We start from the raw sequence: 23824 nt of genomic DNA on the forward strand, positions 1-23824 counted from the left end.
CTGATGAAGAGGATGATGAGGACTCCAACTTCAGGAGGACACAGTTAGAGCAGCACAACTGGAACACCAATGAATGACCTTTTAGAGGACGATGGATTGACAATTGTGAGCGCTGTCATGCATTAATAGATAGGGGTTTTTCTACTTTAAATAGAAGAACTGTGTACTTCTGCATATTTCAGACCTGTGTTTTAGCCCACTGCCACTGTTAATTGAAGGAATAGAGAAAGAAGGAAATCAACAGTCCTCATTCAGAGACTGAGCTGCTGCGCTGCTCTCAGTCCAGTCAGCTGTGTAACTCACAAGGTTACCGTGCTGTAATTTTGAAATTTCATGCTCTTCAAACTCCATCCATCCATTTTCTACTGCTTATTCCTGTTAAGGGTCACAGGGGGGTGGAGCCTATCCCAGCAGCCTTCAGGCGAGAGGCGGGGTTCACCCTGGACAGGTCACCAGTCCATCACAGGGCCAACATAGAGACAGACAACAATTCACACTCACAGTCACACCAGTCACATGTATGTTGACAAGTTGAACAGAACCATTAGTCTCTTAATCACTAACCTCCATTCACATATTTCCATGTAACTGTAGAGGATAAATAACTGTGAAATCCTGATATTCCAACTATCAACTGGAGACCCTTCGGAGGGTACGTACCTCACCGAGGTGAACTCACAGACAGATCAATATACAAATGCAGGAATCACATCATGGTTGTATCCCTGATGCGTTCAGGGACCCTGACCCCTGACCTCCAAAATTTTGAGGTCATCTCATATCATCCTTGAGTCCTGGTGAATGTTTACACTGAATTTGGAGAAATTATTCTCTAATGTTGTGTTCATGTGATGTGACAGTGACCTTTGACCTTTGGCCACATGCATGCGAGGTGACCACCATCACCATGACATTGGGGAGTTGAAATATTTTTCAGTTCACCTTCAGGTGCGTCCGTAGATGTAAAGTGATATTGAGGGGCTGATTATGGCTGCCTAATATAATTTTTATTTCTTTATGCATATTTTTGTCTTTTTAAAAGTGCACAGTAATCTTTTTTCACATTTGAAATAAACTAAAAAACAAGTCCAGGTGGACATTTATGTCACATTTGGACCCTCTTTCTGTTAACTTTGACCTCAGACCACAACATGAAGACAGCCCTCGTTGCCTCATGCTGCAGCTCGCTGCTCGTTTGACAGCCGCTTTTCAAATCTCACTATTTCTGCCTGATTAGGTAACCTGAGAAAACACCACTTGAAATGATTGTGTAATAGTATTTACAATCGAGGTTGTGCACCGGCACGTGGGGAGTTTTACTGCATTGTTGTGGGTAGGAGAACACTGTCACTCTTCCCACCTGACCCACATAGAAGACGGAATTTCCAGCGATCAGTCTTGGCCTTTTGCCAGATGCTCTTTCCACCTGACAGAGTATTTAACCCTGCCTGTTTGAGATTCCCTTCATCAGTCCACCCCAGTCCACATCCAGACACCTGTTCGAGGAGAAGAAGCCGAGAGAAGATGGCAAAGCTCGCCGTGTGTGTTTCCCTTCTGCTTTTGGTGTTGGCGGCACAGAGTGAAAGCAGTAAGTAACCATTTAACGGTCACTAAAGGAGAGGAGTTGTTCTATCAGCTCCGTGCTGCCACGACTGACGGTTGTTCATTAACACGTGTTTTTTCTCTTCTTTAATACAGAACCCGTAAAGGTTTGCTGCACAAAGTATCAACAAAATGAAGTGCCAGTGAAGGCTCTGAAATTCTACACAATCCTGGAAGACACGGGTTTCTGCAACCTCAAGGCAGTAATGTAAGAAAACTTCAGCTTTCATGACGATCGTCAGCTCTGCTGGTGCTGTGGCGTTTGACGTTCATCTCTGCCACTAACAGTTTCATGACGAAGAGGAAGGGACCTCTCTGCGCCGACCCTGAGAAGGAATGGGTGAAACGCGCCATGGAGACTGTACCAAGGTAAGACTACCTCCCCCTCTCTCTCTCTCTCTCTCTCTCTCTCTCTCTCTCTCTCTCTCAGAGTATAGAAAATGGATGGATGGATCTTACATAGACTAATGTTTTTCTGTCTTTCCCAACAGGCTTCCCAGTTCTACACGAACTGGAGGAAACTGACTGACACACACACACACACACACACACACACACACACACACACACACACACACACACACACACACACACACACACACACACAAAGAACAATATAATATATTTTTGAAACTAAATAAAATGTATATTTTGTATTAATTTTCTGTTTCTGTGTGTATTTTTCTTACCCCCTTCTTAATGAAAAATCTGAAAAAATTCCCCTTAAAATTCCTTAAAAGTCCTGAAGTCAGTCTCAATCTTCAGTCTCAGAGCCCAAAAAAGTCTTGCAAAGTACGATTCATGTTTTCTTTTTTATTAAGTGGAATGAGTTGTCAAGGAAAATATACCTATTAAATGTTTCTTGGGGGAAAAAATACATTGTCTATAATCCAGCCCTTACTGAGGTGCCACTTGTTAAGTGATTCTGTTTAATGAGGTAATTCCTACTGGAAGTTAGATAAATACACCTGACAAGATGTCAGCTTTTGCTCTCTGTCTTCTGTCAGACATCCCAGATGAAGTTAAATATTTTTTTTGAAAGTTAAAAAATGTTTAAAAAGTTTAAAACAATTTCAGTTTCTGTGTGTTTGAACTTGTATTTTTTTATAATGGAGAATTATAAAAAAAAATCCCTCTTTAAAATTCAGAGTCCTTCAATTTTATTCACACAGGCAGAAATTACACTAGACTTTATGTACAGGGAACAACACTCTTATTTCAAGGGAGAAAAACAACCCCAAAAAATGCCATTTTCAGACAGGAAAAATGGAGGAGAGAGCCTCAGAGGAGGGATCCTTCTCCCAGGACAGGCGGACGAGCAACGAATGCGTTCAACAGCCACACATTAAATCCTGTCATGGAGAAAGTTACAATATTTAGCTTTTGTTGAAACTAGAATCACCAAATATATTAAACACCTCTTGGTATAATGCAAAACAATTCAACAGCAGTCAGCTAAATTAAATTTACAGCCTTAATTAATGGATGTCAGATTTATAGCAGTGACAGCCTGCATCAGTTTCAGATGGGAATTGTTCTCCTGTAATACACTGTACCGCCAGTAGGTGGCGGCCGTGGTCAACTGCACAGGAAGGATTCACTTCATGAGTGGATTGAGTGTCCGAGCGGAAGAGAAACGACTAATTGTGACATGTCTGGTTTGAATATATCCCTTTTCAAAACGAAATATCCCTCGCTTTTAGATAGGAACTCCTGAATGTGGTGATTCCTCTGAAATTATGATAATATGAATCCTCGCGGAGATGCTACACATGATTTGCTGCAAGCTAACAATAGCTAACAGCTAGCCGCTATGTTATCAAGAAGAATGACAGTAACGAGGGGCAAGATGCTTATAAGAGGAGCCAGGTAAGAGGACTGATAACAACCTGACATGAGTGACATCATAAGAAAGAAGCTCCTTCAACTCTACTGGTATGCTCTTCTTATTGTGGTGGTGCTAAGTGGGTAAAATAAAAAGTAAACTGTCACCACCAGGCTAATACTGAATGTAGTTCCCTTGAGTATGACATATTATTACAATTTTATTACATATCAAGAATAAGTGTAATTACAGTTGTTATTAGAGGTGAAAGACTGCATAATGTATGTGCTTTTGTAAGTTTTAAAAGCTTTGTTTGTGTATCATTAGTGTGAAATGTGCATGGAGGTGTTGAGGATGGTCACAGGCGGCTGAGAACACTCATGACACACAAGGAGCCCTCCAGGTCCAAGTCCAGAGGAGTCATGAAGGCGGAGGAGTGGAGGGCCCCGTGTGGAGGGGACGCTCTGTTCGTGGACCAGGACTTCCCCCCTGACGACACGTCCCTGTTGTCTGACAGCTCCACGCCCATCGCCGGGCTGCAGGACTGCATCACCTGGCGACGTCCGCAGGTTTGATTCAACGCCAAGAGGAAGTGGGAAAGTCCACTCTGCATTTCTGTCTTTGTTTTGATGTTGTGTGTTTGAAGTCTTTCAAACCGTTGCGTGAGCTTGGGAATTCTTCTTATCACATGCCTAACCTTCAACTCAAGGTTGTCCCTGACGAGATTTGTCTATCAAACAGATTTGTTATTTTCACACCACCCGACGCCTTTGCTGAGAACGCCATTTTCAAGCCATTGAATGTAGAGTTTTGTCTACCTTCAATAAAGTAACTGAAAGCAATATGTCACCCGAAAAATGCATTTAGTACTCAAAAATAGGTGTCTTGAGCTCGTGAAAATGTTTTTACCTCCCGGTTCACTTAGCTTAGCTTTAAAGCTAATGGTCCTCTTGTCCAAAAGAAGACGTGACACAATATGTGTAATTCACTGTTAACAGTTCATTTATGGTCATTCTAAAGACGTGATTTCATGTAAACGGAACAAAATTTGCAACTAAGGTTCCGACAGTGAGTACAGTGGCAGAAAAGTGACAATGATAAAAAAAAAGGTTTAAATAGTGATCCAAAATTGTATCAAATAAAAAAATAATCTGTAATCTAAGGTTAATCCTAGAACATCCATCCATCCATTTTCTTCCGCTTATTCCTACATTAAGGATTGTGGGGGGGGGCTGGAGCCCAGCATCAACGGGCGAGAGGTGGGGTTCACCCTGGACAGGTCAACCGTTCACACTCACAGTCACACCTACAGTCAATTTAGAGTATCAATCAGCCTCGTCCTCTCTTGATGTCTTTGGACTGTGGGAGGAAGCTGGAGTACCAGAGAGAACCCACACAGGAACAGGGAGAACATGGAGACTCACACAGAAAGATCCTGTGATGGAGCCGGGACTTGAACCCAGAACCTTCTTGTTGTGAGGCGACAGTGCTGACCACTGCACCACCGTGCTGCCCCTAATATGCAATGTCACATAACATGAAAAAAGGTACCATTGGGGACCTTATAAAAAGGCTCCAAAATTATTAAAATATCAGGTAATCATTAACGAGAAATTTCCAAACAAAAAAAAACACAAAACAATGGAGCTGGGAACTTGTTCTTTGTTCCTCGCATTCCTGGGACATGTGAGGCTTGTCTGGTGAGGGCACAGTCTTCCTGCATCACTGATGTGGGAGATACCATCAATGATGTCAGTGAGCAGCCTGAAGCTCCCCAAGCACCCTTGCAAATCGGTCCGCAGCAAGACAATGAAAACCATGTGACAAGAATCATCCTGCATCATTTCTTTAAAAGCCAGCTCCATATTTTTTATCTTGAATCTAAGACATTCTTGGGTCATCAAGAAGTCATGAAGGCAGGAAAAATCTGAGTTCAAGACACATAAGTGTGAGCACCTGACAGGTAATGTCAGTGCTGAAGTATTGCTTTTAATCCAGTCTCACTCCTGCAGGAGATCTGCGGGTCACCGGCTCTCTTCCCCGACGCTATCGACCTGGGTCATGCTAAACAAGGCCTGTTGGGAGACTGCTGGTTTCTCTGCGCCTGCTCCGTCCTGGTCAAGAACAGGCATCTGCTGAACCAGGTAGGTGTCCTGTCTGTTTTCGCTGTCATCAAGTGTGTTCAGTGCTTCATCGGTGCTTCATCAGTGTTCTCTCATAGGTGCTGCCGCCAGACCAGCCTCAGTGGGGTGACAGGGGGTACAAGGGCTCCTTCCGGTTTCAGTTTTGGCAGCAGGGATACTGGACAGCCGTGACCATCGATGACCGCCTGCCCTGTATCAATTCAGCGCTCTGCTTCTCACGCTGCCTCTCCCCCAGTGCCTTCTGGGTAGCTCTGTTGGAGAAGGCCTATGCCAAGTAAGTAGCATGGGTAATAGTCCTGTCATATAACGCTGTTATACATCACCAAAACTGCACAGAGAGAATTTTGGAAACCTTAATTATTGCTTCATCCGTGCACGTCAGGTTCCATGGCTCCTATGAGCTGCTGTGGGCAGGGCAGGTGTCCGAGGCCTTGGTGGACTTGACTGGTGGCCTGGCTGAGTGCTGGAGCTTGGCAGACTGTGGGTCAGAGGAGGAGCAGAGACCAGAACAGGACAGTGATCAGATCAGGAGGAGAAGGCCGGACCTGAACCTTCTATACCCTGTGAAAGACTCCTGCGTACTCAGCTGCTCCACGCACAGCAGCCCTGGAGGTCCGTTCGATCTTTGCAGATGTCAATAATGTTGATCCTTCTTTTTTTCCTGACAGTCTCTCCTTTTTTAACCCATTTTAGGTGGCGCTGAGCCGGGTCAGCACCATGCTCTCGCTGTCATGGAGTGGTTGGATGTGAAGATGGCCTCAGGGAATGAAGTTAGACTTCTCCGAATCAGAAACCCCTGGGGAAGATGCTGCTGGGGTGGAGCCTGGATAGAGGGGTATACTCCTGCATGTGTGTGTACATGACAAAATTATAATAAATGAGTTCAAATATATCAACATTATTATAAGATATAGTAAGAAGTCTGAGTGAAATCACAAATAGGGTGATATGAGTGTGTCTGTGTGTGTGTGAGAGAAGGAGGGTGGGACAGAGTCATGGAGTGTGTCTTTGCAGTGGTGTGGGATGGAGCTCTATCGAATCCGGCTGTGTGTTGGATCTTCAAGCTCGGGTGGCAGAGGGCGAGTCCTGGCTGGACGAAACTGAGTTCCTGTCCCTATTTGATGATGTCACTGTAGGCTACCCTGTCAATAAAGAGGGACACCTGCAAAGTATATATACTGGTAATTAATTCCCTTATCCTGCAAAAGGTTTCACATTGTTTATTATTCGGTGCGGTTCTTGGTGCATCTATCCACCCTGTTAATGGCTCCCAAACAGGAAATCCACTGATTCACAGCCATCAGCTTGCTGGCCGGTGGGTGAGAGGCTTCTCCTCCGGTGGGAGTCGAAATAGCAGCAGCTACAGCAGCAACCCCAAGTTTTGGCTCAGGATGAACGAGGGAGGAGAGGTGCTGGTATCCTTGCTGCAGCACAGGAAACGCAGAAAATCTGAAAAATATGCACAAATGCCTCTTGATGACAGCAAGAACACGACGCACCAGCACTACCACGCCATCGCTCTGCACATGTGGAAGGTTTGTGCCCTCACGCACCTGGAAATGTGTGTCAAAGATTCCTCATGGAACACATCTATTCACACACTGTCGGGACATTTTGCCACCAGGTGGAAAAGAAGCGTTTCAATCTGAGCCGGATCTTAAACAAGCCTCCTTGTGCTTCTACTCACTGCCACACTTACGAGAGAGAGGCGGTGCTCCATGGGCAGCTGCAGCCTGGATACTACCTACTGATCCCCAGCACCTACCAGCCAGGAGCCGAGGCCCGCTTCCTCATCAGGGTCTTCTCCGCCTCTTCCTCATCCCTCAGGTACCAGACATCTAATAATCTGTCATGGTCAGGTCATGTTTTTATGTAAATGCTTCCCTCACACTGGTAAATCAAACTAGCTGGTATCAGATAATGTTCAATTTAAACTACGTATTCACTCAAAACAATACAACATTGTTGAACAGACAAACAGACCCGTGGTCAGTGACATCATCATTTAATTTGCCAAACTCTTTTGAAAAACAGATTAATTGTTGACGTGTTTATCTTGTTCCTTCAGTTGGAGGTTTTAGCTTCACTGTGCACAGTGGTGCACAAGTAGATGCTAATGCTAAGCTATTCAGTTAATTAACAATTAATTGGTCAAAATCTTTTTACACAGTACACATAAACCCCTTGCAAATACCTTTTATGTTAAAATATAATTGACTGGAATGCAGGTGGGGTGGGGGGTGGGGGTGTGGTAACCTGTTAAATGTGACCTCACAACTTGATGCCAGTAAATGCTACACACTGGTCCTTAAAACATACAAGATTAAGATTATTTGAGGATCTGGTCTCTTCATTCATACGCAACAGATATTACTTTGACATCACAATTATGAGGGTGTTAGTTTACATAATACCTTAGAACAGACATAAATTAGCATAAATCAAGAGTGACACCCGCTTGTTGTCAGTTTAAAAAGAATTTTAAACGACTAAATGAGGCATTTTCAGCTACAGGAAACAAACCCTCAGCTCACACACTCAATACAGAGATTGACCTTCCTGCTGTGGTGTTTTGAAGTGTTTCTGATGATATTATTGTGTTTCCAAATGGAATTAATCTGCTGTGACGCAGTGCCCTGAAAAGCCCAGCACCTTCACTGCCACTAGCTACAGATGGAGAATGGGAGACCAGTTCTTTCCGGGGCTCGTGGATGGAGGGAAGCACGGCCGGAGGAAGCAGGAACTTCCTCTCTCACTGGCAGAACCCTCGCTTCCCTTTTACAGTGTGTGATGAGCCAGCGGTGACGGCAGGGATTAATGTCAGGATTACCCTGCATCAGAGCGTCCCTGACACTCATCTCCACCCTATTGGCTTCCACGTCTACAAGGTCAGTCAGTCAGAAAGGCAGAATCATTATCTGTACAGTGTGGAACTTGGTCTTTTTGACTTTTTGAATAATTTCTAACAGGCTTTTATTTGGTTTGAAATTAGGCGTTAGATTTTTACATTTCTGGCTGTGAGTGGTTCAGATCAACGCTGCCATGAAAAAACTGACATACAACCATGTGGCGATGGAGCACATGAATCCTAGAAGAAGAGGACAAATATAAGGGATAAGAATCCAAGCCCCGCCCTCTGCACGTTGTTTACAGACAAACTAGCAGAGCTTCCTGAGAGCATTTGAAGATAGTGAGATGTTCTGTCTGCTGCATTTCCTTCAAAACACACAAATCTGTATATCAAGCAAAGCCCAGAACTAGTAGTTTTTGTTGTAGGACCAAACGACCTCCAACCACAACACACAAAAGATGTTCTTTAAGTCTGTCAGTATTTTCATTTGCAACAGAAAGTTTTTATTTAAGAAAGATAGAAAATTATTTGAAGGAAGGGCAAAAAACTAGAATTTGAACAAAAAGATCAACTTTATAGGGCTGCATGGTGGTGCAGTGGTTAGCACTGTGGCCTCACAGCAAGAAGGTTCTGGGTTCGAGTCCCGGCTCCAGCACGGGATCTTTCTGTGTGAGTCTCCATGTTCTCCCTGTTCCTGTGTGGGTTCTCTCTGGTACTCCAGCTTCCTCCCACAGTCCAAAGACATCAAGAGGGGACGAGGCTGATTGATACTCTAAATTGACCGTAGGTGTGGCTGTGAGTGTGAATGGTTGTTTGTCTCTATGTGTTGGTCCTGTGATGGACTGGTGACCTGTCCAGGGTGAACCCCACCTCTCGCCCGTAGGTGCTGGGATAGGCTCCAGCCCCCCCGCGACCCTTACTAGTAAGGAATAAGCGGAAGACGACAACAATTAACTTTATTACGAGTTCTCATTCACAATGAGAAAAAAAATTGTTAAATTGTCCCATGGATCAAAGGGTGGAGGCTGGGTCTGGACTGTTGATTAAAACTTTGTGTTGTTAATTAAAAAAAAAAAAAAAAAAAAGAGTTCCAGTTCAAGACCACACCCACTTCCAATGCGCTATCAGGAAACATATACAGAGACAGATAAAGATGACTCCCTACACCCGTGCTGCAGGCACATGAGGAGTCATCCACCACCACCATACACCATTTTCTTCTCATCCACCAGGACCAAAATAATCAGGAAACAAAACATTGTGCGTGTGTGTGTGTTGTACCTGCATCCAGGTATCAGAGGGGGAATCCAGTGAGATGTTACCCAGAGAGGATCCGGTGGCCAACTGCATCCCCCACTGCTACACTCAGGACGTCAGCCTGTCCTGCTGCCTCCCCCCTGGAGCTTACACCATAGTGCCCTCCACTTATCAGCCCGACTGCTCGGCAAACTTCACCCTGAGCCTGGCTCGCAAAATACACAGGTTGGGATCTTGTAATGATCACGTATGATGCAAGTATAAATATGCATTGCTAAGTATTATTATAATGGTAACATCTTCGATCATGTTGCGTCACTTTCAGGAAGGTTGTGAAAAGCCAAGAGATGCTGGGAAGAGTCATTCAAGAGGTTGGTTATCCAGAAGAACTTCACAATTAAAGATGCTAAACAGTCGGGTTAGCATCGGTTTGGTTGTTTATATCGATCCTAATTTAGCGCCACAGGGACGACGTATTTTGGTAGGCTAACTCTGAAGTTAGCATCGCCGTGGGTTCCCCTGTCCAAAACCTCTGTAGTGTTGTTTAGCTACTAGTAAGCTAGTAACCGCTGTTTTTAAGGTACTTCAAAGCTTTGAAATTAACGTGTGGTATTTACTGACAAATTTTATGATTTACAACAGATCCTTAAAATGTGTTAATCACACACCCTGTTTTACAGATAACTGGACGTTTGAGAACTCGTTCCTGCGCACCACTATACTAACTGTTGATCAAAGTCAATTATGGAATCGTCATTGATATTTTAAACACTGTTTTCCTGATAATTTATTGCTGAAACAGACACTTAAGTACCTGCTGGCTAGTTTATTCTGATCTTTTCAGTCTGTTCTTGTGGTCAGAAGATGGCAGCAGTGACTAATGCGTGTGTGTTGCTGTTTCTCTGGGCGGCAGGTCTCTCACGTCTCTGTGATGCAGAGCTAGCTCTCTGCTGCTGCTCCGTTGACGTCGGCTCACCTCCCTGTGTGTCTTGGCCCATGATGAAAGAACCAGAACTCCCATCATCATAGACTTGTGTGTGTGTGTGTGTGTGTGTGTGCGTGTGTGCGCGTGTGTGTCATGAGTTGCTGAGAAGGCAGGCTGGAAGAGAGTGGGAAAGTGTGTGTTGGGACTCGTAGAAACCCCTTTATCCTCAACCGCTGAGGCTCAGGACTGATGGGCAGCCACACACTCATCGGCGATTAGGACATCAGAGGTTGTCGGTGGGCTGGGCTGCTAATGAAGTATGACGGGACTGGCTGGTGTAAACAAACAGCCACCATTGAAGAGGGCCGCCGCTGCTGTTGCTCATTCACTCACTGATGCGCCTGCCGGAGCAGAACAAAGGGCCCTCTCATGAAGGTCCTTACAGAAGCACAGGGAGCAAGGGGCGATGGGATGGTCCCCGACTGCAGAGCAAACCAACCCCACCGCTCCGTGCCATAACATGCCGGAGCGCTACACCCATCCCTCAATCCCAGACGCTCTTGATGAATCGTGCAGTGTTTGTCTAGAATCTCATGGAACGTTCACACCCAAACCTGAGCACCACAGGATAGCAATATCTGTGGGTTAGCAAGGTAACCCCAGCAGTGCCATGATTCACATCGCCGTGGTAATTTATGCTGCATGAATCGAGATGTCATTTTCTGAGAGAACTGATTTTTCATGGTATAATCTGTTATCCTGAACTTGTTCCAGAGCAGGTAACATGTGCAGCAGCGTTACCATTGTTATATAACCCATAGAAACGTGAACAACCTAGTGACACCAGGGGAAAAAAAAACCTTGGGGTTGAACCTGCAGTTACCTCGCCGACTAACAAGTCCCTGCACTGAATGAAGTTGATAACCGTGTCGTGTCAGCGCAGGCACATTTGCAGTTGTTAGGGTTTGTCAAACCAGTTTGTCAAAACTCTTAGTATGTTGAACTGGTTTCGCAGCGTAGGCCCCAGCTCCCTTTTCTGTCCCCCCTCAGACCCTGGCTCTGCTCGGACCTGAACAGAGCCACTGTTTGAAGTGGCCGCAAGAGCAGATGACAAGCGGAGGGATGGAGGACATGAAACAAGGGATGCGGCACATCAGAGGTGGCCAAAGTGTATGAAGAGGCCGCCAGACTATTTTGCGGAGACTGTGCGTGCGTGCGTGTGTGTATGTGTGCATTACACATCTATGTGTGTATCTGATTAGCGCCTCTGTGAGTGGGTCATTGGGTGGGTGGGTATTAATGTAAAGAGGTTTTAATTGAGTTTCCAGAGTGGCTCTGTAATGTGTATATGAAAGTCATGTGGGTAACGGGATAAATAAAACAATAGAAAAAAGTTGTTAATGTGTCTCTGGAAAACTCTGAGACGTTGTTCCACATCTTAAATAGGTGCTTAAAGAATTTTGTCATTTCTGGTTTGAGAGCAGGACGAAAACATGAGATGGCAGTTGAGACTCCCTTGATATCTTTGTTCTACTGTGACATTTCAGAGTTTGTTATCAGATCAAAGAGACAAATTTGAGTCCAATCGGATTGAAGTAAGAACCTCTAACATCAGAGGCAAAACTCTGAGACAAGTCTGTTAAAGTAATAACCCTAAAACCAAAGTCGTGGAAAAAAATGCCCCAAGATCAAAGTTAGCGATTAAAAAAAAAACAGGAGCCCCAAGATCAAAGTGAGACAGCAGAGATCAATGTCAGAGATGAAAGTAAAAACCAAAACCAAATTTTGAACTCTTGAGAGTAGTCAGAGATCAAGCAAACATCAAATTCAGATCTCTAAATCAGAGACGAATCTGAGGATTTGTGACATCAGCCCCCCAAATTCAATCACCTGCTATCAACTGGTCTCCGCAGCACCGGACACCATGTGCGGACTGAAGGGTCCAGCGTCATCAGTGGGCTTTGGCAGTGCACAATCATAACACAGTGAATTTTCTTGCGCTCAGAACTCTTTAACTTTAACCTGGGCAGGGTCGCCTATTGCTCTGCTCCTTAAACACACGTCAACTTGGAACACTTGAACCTGTTGTTCGAGCAACACCGAACCACCTATTAACCTAAAAGTGAAATCTTAAGTGAATCGAGTTCGTAATTGTTCTTTTAGTGAAAAGACCGCAAAACTGTCACCATGAGCAAAGAGGCCCAACAACCAAGCGGCGTGCGCGTTCCCGACACTACGATACGCGCCTCCGTGCCTGGCTGCGGAATTCAGGACAGGAGGCTGTGGTCGGACTCCGAAAGGCTTGCACCCAGAAAATAATGAACAACAAATTTGACGCGTGAGTAGTAAAGGGTTTCTGTGCAATTACTACGTGAGAGAGGAGAGGGGGGTCCCAGTTGGGTTGTAAATTGACAGGGAAGCGAAACGTTCATGTACCCTGTTGCGTTTAAAATGAGAGGTGTGTCAGTAAAATGCATGGTCCTGCATGCGCGCTGCGCCTATAAACCCACACGGGGGACAAGTCCGCGTACACGAATGCGTTTTTGAAGGAGCGAAACAGCAACAGAAAGAAACTCACGTAGTATTTCAGGAAATTAGCTGTGTTGTTAGCTTTAGCTCATCCGGGCGGAACTCAACTAGGCCCCGCATCCACGGCGTGGTAGTAGTTTAGTGGCGGGGGAAAGTGCGTACAAGCTCGGCTTAAACTCCACTCCCACGCCCGCTAAACATGGGTACATAGTTTCTAATGTGCCGAAGGCTACTAACGTTCAGGCCACTCGCTGCAGGTGTGCACTTAAACATCGTCCAACTCAAACTAACGCACTGTGATAAAATAGTGCTCCAGTGATACTTTTGGAAGAAATTTTCTTGATGGAATTTTAAAAAAATGGCAACTTACACGCCTGGAAAGGTTTTTAAGAAACAAGATTGCGGAAAAGTCATGAGAAGTGTATTCCTAAAGATTGATATTAAAGTATTATCTCATTTGGCTAGTATTGATTTACTGTTATATATATTAATGTTTTGTAAAACCCACGTAGCTCACAGCTAATTTCAGTAAAATATATGCTAAAATCTGACTTGATGTCTCTGTTCATTAAATTTCTCTGAAAGTTTTTCACAAATGCATGAATAAGTGATGGATATTTTTCACTGAAAATGTTTTTGAACCTTAAAACACTTTTGATGCTACAAGTTTATGAAATGTAGCGAAGGGTAATATCAAGTTAATATCAAACACTGTTGGATAATCCTGCATGTATTGTCATGCTTCCAAAAACAGGAAGAGCTCCTGTCATGCTTTGCCACATTTTAATTTAGTGTTTCCTGTTAGCACAGCTTGCACATCAAATTGGAACGCGCCACACTCACAAACTCACCTATTCTTGGCCAGGTAGAGCCGGATTGGCCACACATGTGAAAAAATACAGAAACACTAGGAGGATGTGGTCCCCCCTGCGTGGGTGGAGCCAAGAGAGTGTAAAAGACTGTGTGACCCGGACATCAGGGCTTCTTCTACTCCATCCTTAAGGTGATTAGACTGAAGTCTCAGTGCCGACTCTGTATCTCCTCTCTTTGTGCCAAAATAAATGTTACTGGACTTGAGAAGTTGCTGTGTATTCTGTTCACCTTTCCACTTAGGTATAATGATCCTGGGCAGAAGGAGAGACAATAATTCCTCCTTCGACAACACACAAGTAATAATATAGCATCAAAATAATACATTTGCACTCCTCATTAAGACAAACGGGCGTACAACAATTGATGACGATTTAATGAATGGCGGGGCTGTTGTGTTGCGACCGATTCTGCTCTAATTTAAACACAAGTGGGTGAATTGTTTGTTTCCATCAAATCCAGTCTGAAAGATGATGACAGTGGAGATCACGAGCAGGACCAAGGCTCACCGAAAGACGGTGAGAAGGAAAAAATTGAAGATGAAGACAAGGAACAGAACTCCTCCAAGAAGAAGGTGAGCCTGCAGTGTCAAAGTAGTGTTTTTTTTTTAAGTGCGTCCTTGAATGTAAAGATATGAGTGTGTCAGCTTTCCTCTGGTTTGTAGATGGTGGTGCCGGGGGCAGGAGAGCACCCTCTCCAATACAACTACACCTTCTGGTACTCCAGACGGACTCCAGGGAGACCAGCCAGCACCCAGAGCTACGAACAGAACATCAAACAGATCGGCAGCTTCGCCTCGGTCAGTCACTTCTGGGATTAGTTTTATCCTCTCGGCCCACATCGACGAATGAAAGTGTCTGCTGACTCCCTCCACAGCCATTGATTGGGATTTCCTCTCCTTCCCCAGGTGGAGCAGTTCTGGCGTTTCTATAGTCACATGATCAGGCCAGGTGACTTAACCGGACATAGTGACTTCCATCTCTTCAAGGAAGGCATTAAACCAATGTGGGAGGTGGGTACTTGTTGGAGAAGGATGATTTCGCTCTGTTGAATCTGGTTGATTTTTGTATTTTTTTCTTAATGTGCTGTGTTCAGGATGATGCCAATAAGATGGGTGGGAAGTGGATCATCCGGCTGAGGAAAGGTCTGGCGTCTCGGTGCTGGGAGAACTTGATCCTGGCCATGCTTGGGGAACAGTTCATGGTTGGGGAGGAGATCTGCGGGGCTGTCGTATCAGTACGCTTCCAGGTACTAAAACACCTGATTATCATTTCCTTGTGCGCCTCCTCCTTCAGTACACTTAGACGTGCTCCCTCTGGTTCTCATCCGCAGGAGGACATCATCTCCATCTGGAACAAAACCGCGAGTGACCAGGCGACAACGGCCCGCATCAGAGACACACTGCGTCGCGTTCTCAACCTGCCTCCCAACACCATCATGGAGTACAAGACACACACAGACAGCATTAAGTATGTATGTCTCCTCCGTTTTTTTAATTCCTCTCACACAAACACGACGCAATGCATGCTCACTAAGCTGATATTCTCTCACCCATGATACGTTAGTGATGCAGCCACAGGTATAATCCTATCAAACCCTGCTTATGTATCGCACAGCTACCAACTGGCTCATTAATGGATCCAACTGTTCAATCACTTGCGACAAATGGCTAATATCTCTTTGTTGCAGCCTCTTAAATGCAATGCACTGTTTTTCTCTGCTCTATTGAACTTGAAATATTTTGAATCCGAGGATGTTTCTTAAAATAGCTAAGAAGTGTTGCTGCTATGATAAGGGGACACAGCCTGTTCTGTTTTATTTTTTCACGGGTTCATGAGTTTTAAGAAGCAAAAGTGAAATATAAGAGAATAGTAAGAAGTACATTTTGATGCAGATGTGAACATTTTCAGTGAAGGAAACATGCCATGCTTTTTCTGGGAGGTGTATGCTTACTTGTGATCCTCCTTAGAGCCGGACGAGACCAGAGATAACCTTCTCTCCTCTGAGACCTGCTGACCGCTAGTTAGCTTAGCATATGAATGGTCATGGATGGGAAGTTTTAACTCCATCAGAAGTCCAAAACAGCCTTTGCCTGCATTGACATAATTTGTGTCGTGTGTAGTATCAGTTATTTCTCACAAACTTAAGATCTTGTGATTTTATAATCAAAGACATAGCCAGAACTACTTTCCAGACTCTGTGCAGTGATTTCACGCAGCATCTCAAAAACCCCTTTGTAAATTTGGCCAACAAAACCAAACATTAGTTGATAGCTTGAAGGGGGACTGCTGCTGGGAATCGTGACTTACTTTGTATGAGAGGATGAGGAGGATTAGTTCTGGACAAACCACGATCCTGATCTATTTGATGACAGAGTTATGCTAACAGTTCACATCCATAAATATTTATTGTGCTAAGCTCACTAGCAGCCAGCTTCCTAATGCACACATGCAGGAGAGATGAGTATCTGTCTTCTTGTCTGACTCTGGGGAGGATGATACATTTCTGAAAAAGTTGGTGTGTCTGTAGTCCAGGTTTGGTCTTTGTGGTGAATGGAGACCGTGGGGAATGTCTGTTAGAAGGGTCTATAAGCACTTGTCTATATTACTGTGAATGAGCTGCCCTCTGTTTGCAGAGCCTGGGAAGACTTCCATGGTCTGGTGAATGCTAGCGGCGGACGTTAGCTCCTGGCTCGACAAACCTCTGCAAGGGTAGGAACTGCTTTTGTTTGCTAGCTAAATTGCTGGCACAGTTTCTAATTTATTCCTGCGACATCGTGTTCTTGTGTGCTGCACAGGTGTGTGTATATGTTCAACGGGATGACGAGTCCAGGGAAGGATGTCTCAGCGTGGATTGGCACTGTGTAATTTGAAGACAGAGCGACGGTCAGGAACAGAGACGAGAAGACCATTCCTTCTTTGCTTCAGCTTGGAAATGAACCCATTCAGCTGAACGCTGAACCGAGCCGAAGAGAAAAATCTGCGTTCTTTTAATCAACCAGACGGAAGCCTCAGATTTAGCTTTTTTTGTTTTCCTTCCTTTTTTTTAGTTGCAAGTTGTAACGTTGAACTTGCCACCAGAGGGAAGCCACCTGACTGGTGTTGGCCGATTTGGTCAAAAGCTGTTGACAAAGTGACAAACTACATCCAAACCAAATCTTGACCTGAATTTTATTGTTCAATACGACATCACACTTCCTTCTGTTTACTCTTTTATTGGGACTCAGACAGGGTTGCAGGTAGACATTATTTTATTACTGTGCTGTATTTTAACAACATTTCCTCTGGTCATTTTGAACTAGAATTTCTACTATTATTGTGTATAATATATTTGTAAATACAGTCCATCTCAAAGATCAGTGAATTGAATCAACAAAGATTCTCCATCTTTGACCTGGAATCAGAATCCCAAAAGAGGAGGACCATCATGTGTTGGGCAGAAGGTTGTATAGCCCGCCATCTTATGAATGGACTGCCAAGCTGCCTAAATCACTGTGCCTGGCCTCGAGCCTGACCCGAACCAGGTTTCCCTACTGTCAGTTTTGTCTCTAACCCTCCCGTCAATGAATCTGAGGGACGGGCTTTGTTTTAATGCCCCCAAGATCAATGTGTAAGGTCTGAAACACTGGCCTTCACTATACCCCCATTTTGTAGTGGAAGAAATGAAGCTGGGCCCAGGATCGGGGTGTGTTACAGTTTTTAATCAACGCCTTGGGAGTGTTTTCTTTTCGTTTGAACCATTCAGTAAAGCGCCTATAGTTTGTTGAAAAACTGTAACGCTGCCCTCTATGGTGGTGTGATGATGTGTGCAGGTGTGTGTCAACAGTCAAGAAGCACTATTGGATGAACACCTGATGGATTATAGCAATAAATGTCGAATATGCATCTGCTGCTAAACTGTTTCAGCGTCACTTTTTTGAAGAAACAAAGCGGATAATGGAGCTGAACGACATTCAGGTTCCACTTCGCTCTGCCACGCTCGCCTGCTGTCGCCCTGTCGTGGCCTTTTCACTCTCACTCATTAGATTTATCCACAGATGCAGATGACATAGATACTTGTGTTTTTATATGGCTCCTTTATATCCACAGCCCTAGACAAACAGCCTGGGTCTGAGATGGCAGTCATAAAAACTGAGATCAAAGCCAGCGATTGATGTCAAGAAATTGTTGCAGGAGGGTTTGTTTTTGTCATCACCAACCGATGTCCCTGCCCTTAATAAGTGGCATCATTGGGGCTAAAGGGGTGGGCATGGACTAGCATGTAGTAAATCAGAGAACAAAGTTGGCTAAATTAAGAGACGAGAGGTTTTGTATCGTCACAATTGATCAATAACAGGCCTTGCACAAGTCATGAAAATGCAGCCATTCGAGCAAGTGATATTCTGGACCCAGGAATGAAAGTGTGACAACAAAGTATAATGTGGTCATTCTGGAGCTCTTTAGTTTTACACTACATAGATATTTTTATTCAAGTTCGTTCTACTGCTTGGTCATCAGCTACTCAGTTATAATGACAGATGCATGTGTCCGCCGTAGGAGTGACGCTCCGCTGTAGTGTAGCTCACTCGCTCGTCATGAATCAGCTCATCTCAAAGAACATGTGATTCTGGAAAGAGAAAATGAGAAGAGATTATAATTACATCATCACAAACTTCCCTATAACTGTGAAAAACAGTTGCTCACCAGTAAGAATGTGGCTGCTAGAAGCAACAGTTTCATCTGTGATTCCATACCCAGTGGCACTAAGGGATCGAAATATTTGCGTATAAGATTTATTTATTTATTTTCTTAATGAGGCCTTCATTAGTGAAATAAATATCTCAACTCACCCTCCAGGCCAAAATATTCATGGTCCATGTTCCGTTCGTCATTGAAGCCTGGCCATTTCTTCCATATCGTGCCAATGTTCTCACCAATATTGGAGATGATCTGATGCATAGTTAAAAACCAAGAACTACCAAACATGTCTGGTAATACGGTTATATAGACCTATGTTGTGTGAATAAGACCTGGAACTGCTGGTTGGAGAGGCAGCGACACGGGCAGCAGGAGCCCTGGATCCTGACGCTGGCAGCTCCCTCAGAGTCCGTCACTTCAAGCAGAGGAGTGAACATGCTCCACCTGGACAGACGCACAGACGCTTAACCCATCTCCTTACGTAATCATGCAATAAGCAAACTGGCAGCCACTTCCCTCGGTGGCGCAGCGCGGCCTTGATGCTTGGTTGATCACATTTTCAGCTGTCATGGTTCTGCAGTACCAACGCCATTGTTTGCTTGGTGTCAGAAGAGTTCAAATTGGGGCAGGCTTTATTCAGCACCACTGAGAGAATATTTAGACCAAGTAGATTACTTGGCATTGGAACCTCAGCCAGTTATGTCTTAATTAGACACTTCTGGAAAACTCTAAATCTGACACACAACAGCACCCCTGCTAGCCCCGGAGTCGGATTTAGGCCAGATGAAGCAGGGGAATATTTGGGTGCTGTTATTCCTCCCATTAGGCAACATTCCCATTAAGAAAGAGGCTGCATTCCTTCCCTCTGATGCCGGTTCAGTGCTGTCTCTGTGGCTCCGTGTAAACAGCTGTTTTGTGCATTAACTCTTTCCAGGTTTAGACCACGCTGGAGTTAAGTGGGGCTCACTGCTATTTACAGACGGGACCCGGCATCTCCGCGAGCTCAGGCTGGCCAGCGGCAGGACTGACATGGAAAAATGCCTCACATGACAACTTCAGTTCGCCAGTGTCAAGTTTGCACAGCTGGTGCACCATTCGGTTGAAAGGACTGGAAGGGTTAATAGGTGCTTTTACTTTAGTAGACAGATGAAGGTCTGTTAATTTGAGCTTCGCAAATGAGATTCTGTTCCCCTCCAACTGTCCCCACAATCTAGTGCTCAATACTCATTTTTACACGTGTGATATACATGTGAGTCAGTGGCCTCTTTCTTGTTTCCTTGCCCTCTACTCTTTTTCTTTTTTAAAGATTTTTTTTCAGTCTTTTTATTAGATAGTTTATCGTGAAGAAACGACAAAAGGTTGGGGGGGGGGGATGACACGCAGAGCCAAAAATTGATGGCTGGTTCTCTGCGCAGTCTTGGCCCGCATGGTATGCGCTTAACCGATGCGCCACCGGGGTGCCCCCTGGCCCCCTACTCTTGACAATCAAGATTGGACCACACCCAGCTAAAACTGTGCCTTCATTGTTATCTCTGCTACACACCTGTTCACGGTCATGATGCTACCACAAAGAGAAAAACCTTGAAAGGAAGTCCTCTCTGCAGCAGTGCCTTACTAACCAGGTAAAGACGATGCCAGCCTTATTCTGTTTAGCGTGGTGCAGATTAATAGAGTGGATCAATCACAGTTGATTTTGCATCTGACTTTGAAGCAGGCCTGTCTTTTTACCCTGTTAAGATATAGATAAGCGTGTTTTACATAAACGTGGAAAGCACAGACGGACAAATACTTGTAGACTGTAAAAAAAATGGGGATTGTTTTACTTTCTGGTCCTAAAAAGTGATGGCGACATTGAAATGTCATTTGCCTGCATTCTTCTGAATGGCCAGCAGGGGTTGATGCCTTTGGTTGATTTATTTCTTCAGTCTACATTTCCTGATGATCTCATTTTGTCTGTCACTAGTTTAGAGTTTTTTGGGTTTTTTTTTTACTTATGATCCCATTTAGAGTTTAATCAGGGATGGGCAGGGTATGGGTGAGGGGGTGTGGCTAAGTTGAGATCTATAAAGTGCTGCCACGACGGAGGTGCTCCACCACCTTCGTGTCCAAATGGTCACCTATGCTTGAAAAAAAAATCTGCCATTTTGACAGAAAGATTATTGAAAGACTTGTTTCAGGGCCTCTAACCGCTGCTTAAGTTGGTATCAAAAATATTAAGGGACAGGACTTACTCATCTTTGAGTCTTTTAAGGGAACTGGAACTTCAGAAATAACTTGTTTCCATAGATCTTCTTTATTTATGACGCAAAAACACAATAAATATCTTGCCACAGCTCGTGGAGGATGAACGTCTGATTACAGTTGTGCTCAGACTGTGACTCTTGCCTGTGCTGCCACTTTTCATCAGAATGTGGCTTAATAGAACTGTCACAATTAACTCGAGTAATTATCTCTCTATAGTAAGATTATATGTTGCATGAAACATCACTAAGAACAATTGAAGTAGATCTATTGGGGGGTTGGGGGGGTTCCTACCTTTGGCATACAGTGCCTATAAGTTGTTTTTGAGGTGTATAGGCCCTCAGCTCCATCAGGCAGCAACCAAAGCAGCAGGCATCCACCCTTAGCGGCCTTTCAAAATAAAACACCTGGTGGCCGTGGCAGTCGAACCCCTGCAAGGAGTAAGCCCGAGCTGGACCACAGCACTGGAGGCACAGACACGAACTCTCTGACAGGAAGGACAGATTATTGAGATGAGATGACCGAACACGGGGGCGCTGGGTGATCTCAGCTCAGAGTACTACCTTCCACAGCCACGAACAACTGGGACCTGCTGGCTCCTGTAGCGATGCTGTAGATCCTTTGGGGAACACACTGGGGACCTACGATCAGTATTCACTCACTTGAGGTGAACGGAGTGATGAACTGCGCACAGATAAAACACCAACCGAACATTCCTACTGACCTTGCAGCTCTGGTCTAGCAGTGATATGAATCTGACTGACTGGATCCAACACACCCAAAAATACTTGTCGCTCCTCCGTCCCAGTCCTCAGTTTTCCTGGCAACTGCATGTTCGCCATCACCGGAGCCAAGCCTGATTCCCAGTCAGGGGGTGTTTCATGGTCTCTGGGTCCAGGTGAGCGAGAGTGGCACTCACAGGAAGGATCACACCTGTTCTGGAAAGCTCTGAAGATCATGCGGATGTGCTTCTCTCGCTCCAGTTGACCAAAGGGAAGAGGCTGATGGGTCACCACAGACATGGTGTAAAACTACAGATGCAAAAAGGATATAGAGCTGAGAAGTGCACTTACAATATATAATAATAAATAATTTAGTGATGTAAATGAGTACTGCGGCAGGTACACGCACGTCTTGGAAAACCATCAGCCTGAGTGAAAGAGGTGAAATGCACGACTACAATAATAGAAGCTTGCTATGCTGGGTATTTCCTGAATATCATATACGCAGACATGTTTCAAGATTTTCAGCAACACCGTGTTTTCTTCATCATGAGGAAATGTTTATCGGAAGCTGGTGGACAAGACCAGTGTTTGTGACCCATGAGTACTAAGCCATGTCACATGATGCCCAACTCAACATTGATTCAACCCTCTGTGGCTGCTGTATTCTAACAGCGCTGGAAGAAGTACACGGACAGAAGTTCATGTAGAAATACCCAGGTTTTATAGTACTTGATAATGACTTATATTGCAAAGGAAAAGTACATATTGTACTGGATCCTCTACATGATTCTAGTGATGGGAGCGTTCAGTAATGGAGTGCTGTGTGTTCCAGTGCTACTGCTCTACTCATGTACTCTTGGTGTGCAGGATTGTTGTTGTTGTCAGGCCTCAAGCTTGAAAGTTCATCATCTTCATCATGTTTTGCTTCATCATGCTTGTATGCAAAGTTTTTCTCTATTAAGGTAACAAATCAAGAATACGTTGTGGAGTAAAAGTAAGTCCCCTGAAATGCTAATATTTATGTAAAGTACAGATACTTGACATTGCGCTAAATACGCTACCTGGGTAAAAATATGTACTACTGCTACTGCTGGATTTGAATAATTCTTATTATGCTCAGAGGTAAAACTGAGATAATCACTAGCTGCATCCTCTGACTCCTACGAAATCAATCAGGGACCTGGCAAGATTTCATTTTTACCCTCGTTAACATCTTAGAATGCAAACTGACATTCTGGAGTTGGGTTCAACACTGTTCATGAAGTAACCGCTCGTCATGACGATAGACTGTAATTCATCTGTAAGGCACATTAACCGTTAACATTAACATAACATTAACATTTACCACTACAAGTGGACCTGCAACATTTCGTCTCATACAATGTTACGCAACGGAACCCAAAGATGTAAGAAAGTGTTATAAAGTGTTAAAGGCTCCCTCTTACCTTCTGTGGTCGACCTCCAGGCATGCACACACCGAGGTAATGTAACTGGGATGGAGGAGACCAGTTAAACCTTCATGTGTTGTCATGATCAGGGGGTTGAAACACCACCCTCTGTGTGTGTGTGTGTGTGTGTGTGTGTGTGTGTGTGTGTGTGAATATTCACGTAGTAGTGTTTGGCTTTGTGAATGTGAGTGTGTGTCTGGAGATCTCACTCCTGTTCCTGGCACTGCCCCCCCTCCCGGACTCTGTTGCCATCTCAACCAGCCGGATCTGCCTTTTGTTGGGGTAGAAAGGCACCACTCAGCCATGTAATTGAAATCCTGCTTCCAGAGGTGGGGTGTACCAGGCCTGTGGTGGGAGTGCTGGGGGGGGGGGGGGGGTAAAGGGTTGTCCGTGCTCTCTATTTCATTTTTTTTTTCGAGCATTAAACGCAACACTGAGACATTTCTGAGACGGTCAGTTACACAGTAGTTGTTTTATTGATAAACGCAATCATTCAGAAAATTTGGCTGTAAATCACAATCAATCAAACGTTATCACAGACTCTGGGTCCAGATAAAGGATATTACAGCACAATTATACATACAAAAAAAGGTACAAATAAAAAGAATATACAATACAAAAGGCGTCTATGCCAGTTTCTCCACTGGTGAGACCTTTGGCGTGTAGAACTGAACCTTGTGTTTGGAAAACTCCATATTATTTCATTTTTGGAGCCCATAGGCCACCAAATG

General features: G+C 44.5%; 3 protein-coding genes and 1 long non-coding RNA gene across 7 annotated transcripts; 3 read left to right on the top strand and 1 right to left on the bottom strand.

Annotated features, from left to right (window-relative positions):
* Positions 1-974: 974 nt before the first annotated feature.
* On the top strand, positions 975-2209 carry LOC147261485 (uncharacterized). Its single transcript, XR_015116110.1, has 4 exons — positions 975-1588; positions 1699-1810; positions 1891-1971; positions 2094-2209. It is a non-coding gene; the product is annotated as an uncharacterized LOC147261485 (long non-coding RNA).
* Positions 2210-3176: 967 nt separating this feature from the next.
* On the top strand, positions 3177-11886 carry capn10 (calpain 10). Of its 2 annotated transcripts, none has more exons than XM_086203522.1 (13): positions 3177-3537; positions 3755-3996; positions 5440-5571; positions 5649-5845; positions 5954-6183; positions 6265-6406; positions 6586-6752; positions 6850-7106; positions 7196-7398; positions 8204-8459; positions 9714-9904; positions 10005-10050; positions 10593-11886. In XM_086203522.1, the coding sequence occupies exons 2-13, from the start codon at positions 3808-3810 to the stop codon at positions 10620-10622; spliced, it is 2040 nt and encodes a 679-aa protein (XP_086059648.1). In that variant the 5' UTR covers positions 3177-3537; positions 3755-3807; the 3' UTR covers positions 10623-11886. The 2 variants fall into 2 exon arrangements, with proteins under 2 accessions (XP_086059648.1, XP_086059647.1); XM_086203521.1 differs by having other exon boundaries at positions 3177-3471.
* A 635-nt stretch (positions 11887-12521) lies between these two features.
* eif4e2 (eukaryotic translation initiation factor 4E family member 2) lies at positions 12522-17899 on the top strand. 2 transcript variants are annotated; one of them, XM_086203526.1, is made up of 8 exons: positions 12522-12942; positions 14466-14577; positions 14668-14802; positions 14911-15015; positions 15099-15251; positions 15336-15476; positions 16639-16714; positions 16801-17899. In XM_086203526.1, exons 1-7 carry the CDS (start codon positions 12923-12925, stop codon positions 16672-16674), a joined length of 702 nt encoding a protein of 233 aa, XP_086059652.1. In that variant the 5' UTR covers positions 12522-12922; the 3' UTR covers positions 16675-16714; positions 16801-17899. The 2 variants fall into 2 exon arrangements, with proteins under 2 accessions (XP_086059652.1, XP_086059651.1); XM_086203525.1 differs by having other exon boundaries at positions 12529-12942; positions 15336-15472.
* On the bottom strand, positions 17208-23238 carry LOC147261488 (phospholipid scramblase 1). 2 transcript variants are annotated; one of them, XM_086203524.1, is made up of 8 exons: positions 23091-23238; positions 21645-21921; positions 21484-21561; positions 21215-21407; positions 19012-19123; positions 18832-18931; positions 18686-18744; positions 17208-18608 (listed from the first exon to the last, which is right to left on the bottom strand). In XM_086203524.1, the coding sequence occupies exons 1-8, from the start codon at positions 23112-23114 to the stop codon at positions 18582-18584; spliced, it is 870 nt and encodes a 289-aa protein (XP_086059650.1). In that variant the 5' UTR covers positions 23115-23238; the 3' UTR covers positions 17208-18581. The 2 variants fall into 2 exon arrangements, with proteins under 2 accessions (XP_086059650.1, XP_086059649.1); XM_086203523.1 differs by having other exon boundaries at positions 21645-21951.
* Positions 23239-23824: the final 586 nt, after the last annotated feature.

The sequence above is a fragment of the Aulostomus chinensis genome, chromosome 5 (genome assembly GCF_037954235.1).
Source record: "Aulostomus chinensis isolate RoL2024-O1b breed Wild chromosome 5, RoL_Achi_v1.0, whole genome shotgun sequence".
NCBI classification, from domain to species: Eukaryota; Metazoa; Chordata; class Actinopteri; order Syngnathiformes; family Aulostomidae; genus Aulostomus; species Aulostomus chinensis.